This window comes from Monopterus albus, unplaced genomic scaffold (genome assembly GCF_001952655.1).
Source record: "Monopterus albus unplaced genomic scaffold, M_albus_1.0 scaffold396.1, whole genome shotgun sequence".
NCBI classification, from domain to species: domain Eukaryota; kingdom Metazoa; phylum Chordata; class Actinopteri; order Synbranchiformes; family Synbranchidae; genus Monopterus; species Monopterus albus.
Window position 1 is genome coordinate 57526 of NW_018128276.1, and position 4640 is coordinate 62165.

The 4640-nt window shown below is 39.8% G+C and overlaps 1 protein-coding gene across 1 annotated transcript in view; it reads right to left on the minus strand.

Moving 5' to 3' along the window:
• Window positions 1-4408, minus strand: part of LOC109951557 (rho GTPase-activating protein 30) — a 15414-nt gene extending 11006 nt beyond the window's left edge. The window contains exons 1-5 of the mRNA XM_020586128.1: window positions 4346-4408; window positions 3395-3778; window positions 983-1085; window positions 724-868; window positions 353-435 (exon numbers count right to left, since the gene is read on the minus strand). Coding sequence (XP_020441784.1) covers window positions 353-435; window positions 724-868; window positions 983-1085; window positions 3395-3482 — 419 coding nt within the window. The 5' untranslated portion in view covers window positions 3483-3778; window positions 4346-4408. The remainder of the gene's footprint in view (window positions 1-352; window positions 436-723; window positions 869-982; window positions 1086-3394; window positions 3779-4345) is intronic.
• Window positions 4409-4640: the final 232 nt, after the last annotated feature.

Genomic DNA, 4640 nt, shown 5'->3' on the forward strand with positions numbered 1-4640 from the left:
TTATAATTCTTTAGTATATTACTTGTGTGGTGTAGAAGAGAATTATTTACTGCTTGCAAACCAATGATGGTAAGATGATGTCATGGGGTAGGACTGGATAAGTCTGACTTCTTCCTACTCCGTTCAAGCATGTACTAGGTATAAGCACATTGATATTGGATTAGCATTTGTTGGATATGTGTAAAATTATGTGTGTTGACATATCAACTGTCTTTACATGCTTGAAAGAAAAGAATAAATCAAATCAAATCAATACCTCAAGGCACAAAGAACAGGTTTTTGTGCAGTCTTAATAATGACAACTACGTGAAGTAAGTAAAACAAGTGCTCCTTCTTCAGCACAAGTCTGTACCTGTAATGTGGTTCTGGTAGTTCTTTCAGCACATCTCTGATCTTTACCAGCCTCTCCTCCTCCAGCTGGATGGCCACAGCTTCCTGTCACACAGTTATGTTCGAAACAACACGTTAAAACCATTTATTGATGTTTTCTAAAGAGTCGGTTTTTTAAATTCAAATTTAATTGCTGGAAATACGAGACATCTGGCCATATTAATTATTCTACTGCAGATAGAGATCTGAGGTAAAGAATTCACAGCACATTTTCTGATCTACCATATACTGTATATTCCACTTTCTTTCCAAAGGAGGTGCACATGATCCGTACAATACACTCCACGAATGCACAAGAGACGGGTGTGAAATGTTTGTGTGTGAGCCACTCACAGCAAACTTGTCATACAGCTGGTATGTGAGCAGAGGGTTTGGCAGCTCTCTGAAATAAGCTTTACACAGGGAGCTGATACAGTGGATGTCCTGCAGGTACACATCCTTGTTCAGATCTGGCTTCCCGTCATTCTCAAACTCCCCCCTGGTTTTAGGAGAGGAGAAATTCACTTTAGAGCATGTTACACCTAATCAAAACTTAGCAGAGTGTACATTTACAAATATACGGTCAAATACAGTTGCACACACAACAACGTGCCTTAGTTTCTGTATATTGGACGACACTCCAGACAACCTGTAGATTCCATCCACAATTCCGTGTTGCTCAACAAATTCAGTGCAGCATCGCAAGACCTGAGGAACTGTAGGAAACAACACATGGCTCAAGTGAATGGGCTGATGGACAACATAAGCATAATATATACAATGTTCAGTTTATAAATGCTTGCACAAGAACATACACATTAAATTTTATCTCTTTATTGTAAGTAGGGTTTGTTTATCGCTAATATGTCATATAGCTACAAAAAGAATTAAACAATTCCTTCACACTGCTATCCCCGTTAATCCGTTTTTAAAGTTTACATGAACACTTGAGGAAGATTAGTTGTGGTTGAAACATGTCTATGTAGAATAGAAGAACCACTGGGGGCCAAACACATTATAATTAACCATCACCTGCCTTGAAATTTCTAGAGGCCATGGTGCCTCCTGATGATTGTCAGACATGTCAAGGATGAAATATATTGTGCAAATAGGTACTAGCACCATAAAATTTTCAAAGCATGACATATAAGTACCATATTAAAATAATATAATATACCCATGCTCATAGACATATACACAAGATTGTAAATTATGGCTCTAGGGAGAGCAATGTGAAACATATTAAAAGATATTTGAAAGCTTGCACCACAGACTATATATAAAAATGTGATCCACCACCACTTCCTGTTATCATGTGAAAGTGAAGCCAAAATACTGCGAATACAGCAGTGGTCATCTGGCACTTATGATACATTTTGCAACCAGATCCTTCACAGTTCCAACCAGAGCCAGAGTCGCTATATCAGGCAACCCAGTCTCACAACAAAATGTATAACAGCTACTTTGTTCTGAAGCGTAAAAACGTACCACTCTCACAATAACACCTCGACTGTTTTAACATGGCAGAGTTTTTCTCAATCAAAAATTGAAACTGAAAGTATGATTATGTTTAGGCACAGAAACAAGATGGGTAAGGTTAGGCAAAGGCCCTGGGGTCAGTTAAAACACACAAAACAGCAGCAGACACAGGACATGATCTCCAGTTCTCTGCATGAAAGTCAGGTGTTTGTTTGACCCATCCATCCACCCCAACCACAAGGTTTTTAACATTATAGAGTTCCAAACCGTACACCTTCAGTGTAAACTACATGTTATTTTTGGATCCACAACGGTAATGAGCCATTTTGATGTTTGACAACTGCCATAATACACCAAGAAGAAGAGTGACACTTGGCTGCAATACAACAAACGTTGCCATGTCACAATTCTACAGCCGTTATTGTGACACTACTACATTTTATGCTGTGGACCAATATTATACATTATCCTGTGAGACCAGGCTGTATCAGGCCACCAATCAAAGCTGTCAAGCCATTTGAAATATACCCCCTTTTAACATCATCAAATTATGAGCATTTTGTGGCCTGTTTAATGAAATGGCAATTTATTTTGCAATTTAGTCATACACTGCATTCCCATAAACTTATCATCATGCTCTTTTGGTGTCAAAACTGAAACAGAAATGCAACCTGTCAGTGCTCTTATGAAGTCAGATTCCCATCTGTATCTGGTAGGACCTGTCGCTATTCTGCCTCTGACTACCTCTACTCACAATCCTAATCTAAACCAACCTAACCGACGAGGGCAATGAGCATCAGCCAGTCAGATACAGAGTAGGGCCAACTCAGACATTCATGTTCCCTTTCACTTCGGGGCTCCTCTGACTTTTCTTCAAATTAAATCATCAGATCAGATTTGAATTTGTCCAAAACTATGGTTTATGACCACATACCCAGAAAAGTAACAGATGTAGTGTGTGTTTAGTGCTAATTAGCAAATGTTAGCATGCTAACATATTATGCTATTATTGTGATTACGGTGACCATTATACCTGCTAAACATCAGCATGTTAGCATGTTGCAGTGATTCTTCACACAGAAATAATTGAACATTTACTTTAAAAAAAAAAAACACATAGGCACGTATTTTATTGGTTTCATATCTTCATGAAAAGCATCACTGCATAATAAGAAACTATTATAAAAACTAAAAATGACAAATATTCTGACCAAAGAATAGCTTTCAAAGAGTTGTCAGCCATTATCATGTTGAGTGATTCATCTACCAGCCTTTTAGAGGAGGCTGTTTGTGGTTTTGAAATATTCACAAAAACACACTGGGTAACTCCTCTTCCACCAGAATAATGAGCATATAGGTACTGCACAGTACATCCATATCTATTCTGTATACTGTATAACCATTGTATGATTACTCATATCTACTTATCTTCAAAGCAAGGTGTTTAGTGAGCATTATACTGGCTGTCATTAAAAGATGCTTAGAGGAATAAGTCTGCAGTAAAAGTAAAGTAGAGCATGTTTAGAAGTGAGAGCATGTTACTCACTCTCTTGACTGGAGGCGGTCAGGTGCTCAATCAGATCACATCCAAACACTTTCTCTTTGTTCCCTCCTTTTCTCCGAACTCTCCGCATGTCTTCCTGTCTGCTGAGCTCACCTCACATTCAGACTGGTTCAAGCTGCTCAGTATGTGACTCTCAGACCAGATCTCTGGCTGTCTGAAGGGCTGCTGGATGTGTTGACCACGTTGGTTAATGTGACACTGGCTTTGCAGAGGTGCTGTACATTTCAGACATCTGATTGTGCTTCTGCTGCTCCAGTTTCCTTTACTTCAGTGCATTTTGTCGGCTGCAAGTTGCTTCTTCTATAAGTCGTGTTGCACTGGAGTTAAAGCTGGAGTGTTAGGACATACTCTGGTTTATCTTCAACCCTGCAAAAACATAAATAAATGTTTCTGTGTGCAAAAACCTGCTTCACGTTGCAAAGAACAATCTCCCTGACAATCAAACAACAAATGGCACTGCATCCTCAGTGTGCATATGTGGCTCTCCACTTCCCCCTGATGCACACAATTTATGTTCGAATGAAAGGCCACACCCTTGCCTCTGAACTTCTCCTATTCAGAGAAGTGAGCTTGTGAATGTTTCATTCCACTCACATCATAATGTCTTTCTAGGCTGGTGGACCCACCTAAACCTTCAATCTCAGCATCAGCCTGAGGACTGATTTCTTTACAGGCCCGGTCTGTCCTCCCTGTCCGCATGTCACAGCCATTGCGGCCCCTTTCTCAATGTAGCGGAAGTCGAGCGCTGTTTAAGCCTGAACGTACAAACTAATACAGACATTCAAACTCACTCCCCGTGGCCTCCATCTTCCTGACACCTGCCACTGCTTTTGTTGTCTGCCATCCCTCCCTATCTGTCCACTTTTAAGAAAGAGTTTCAGGTTAAAAACACGAGGAAATATACAAGTTAAAAAGTGAATATGAGTTTCCTACCTTCACTCTGCATCAGCACACGAGAAGCAGCATAAAATGATGACGCAAGAAACCACCAAACTTCCCCTGTTAACTTCCTGAGTGTCTCTCCTTCTCTTGTGCTTTCTCTCTGTATGTAGTCCACAGTATCTCCACCTCTGCTGACTGAGAAGGGAAATCGTATGCTGCATTTGTACAATACATATATTTCCCTTTATTTATGTCATTGCAGTACAAGTTCCTGTTTGTGAAATTCTCCCTGACAGCAGAAATGGACAGTAAATATACAAGATATAGGGCAAATTCAACTGAGGAC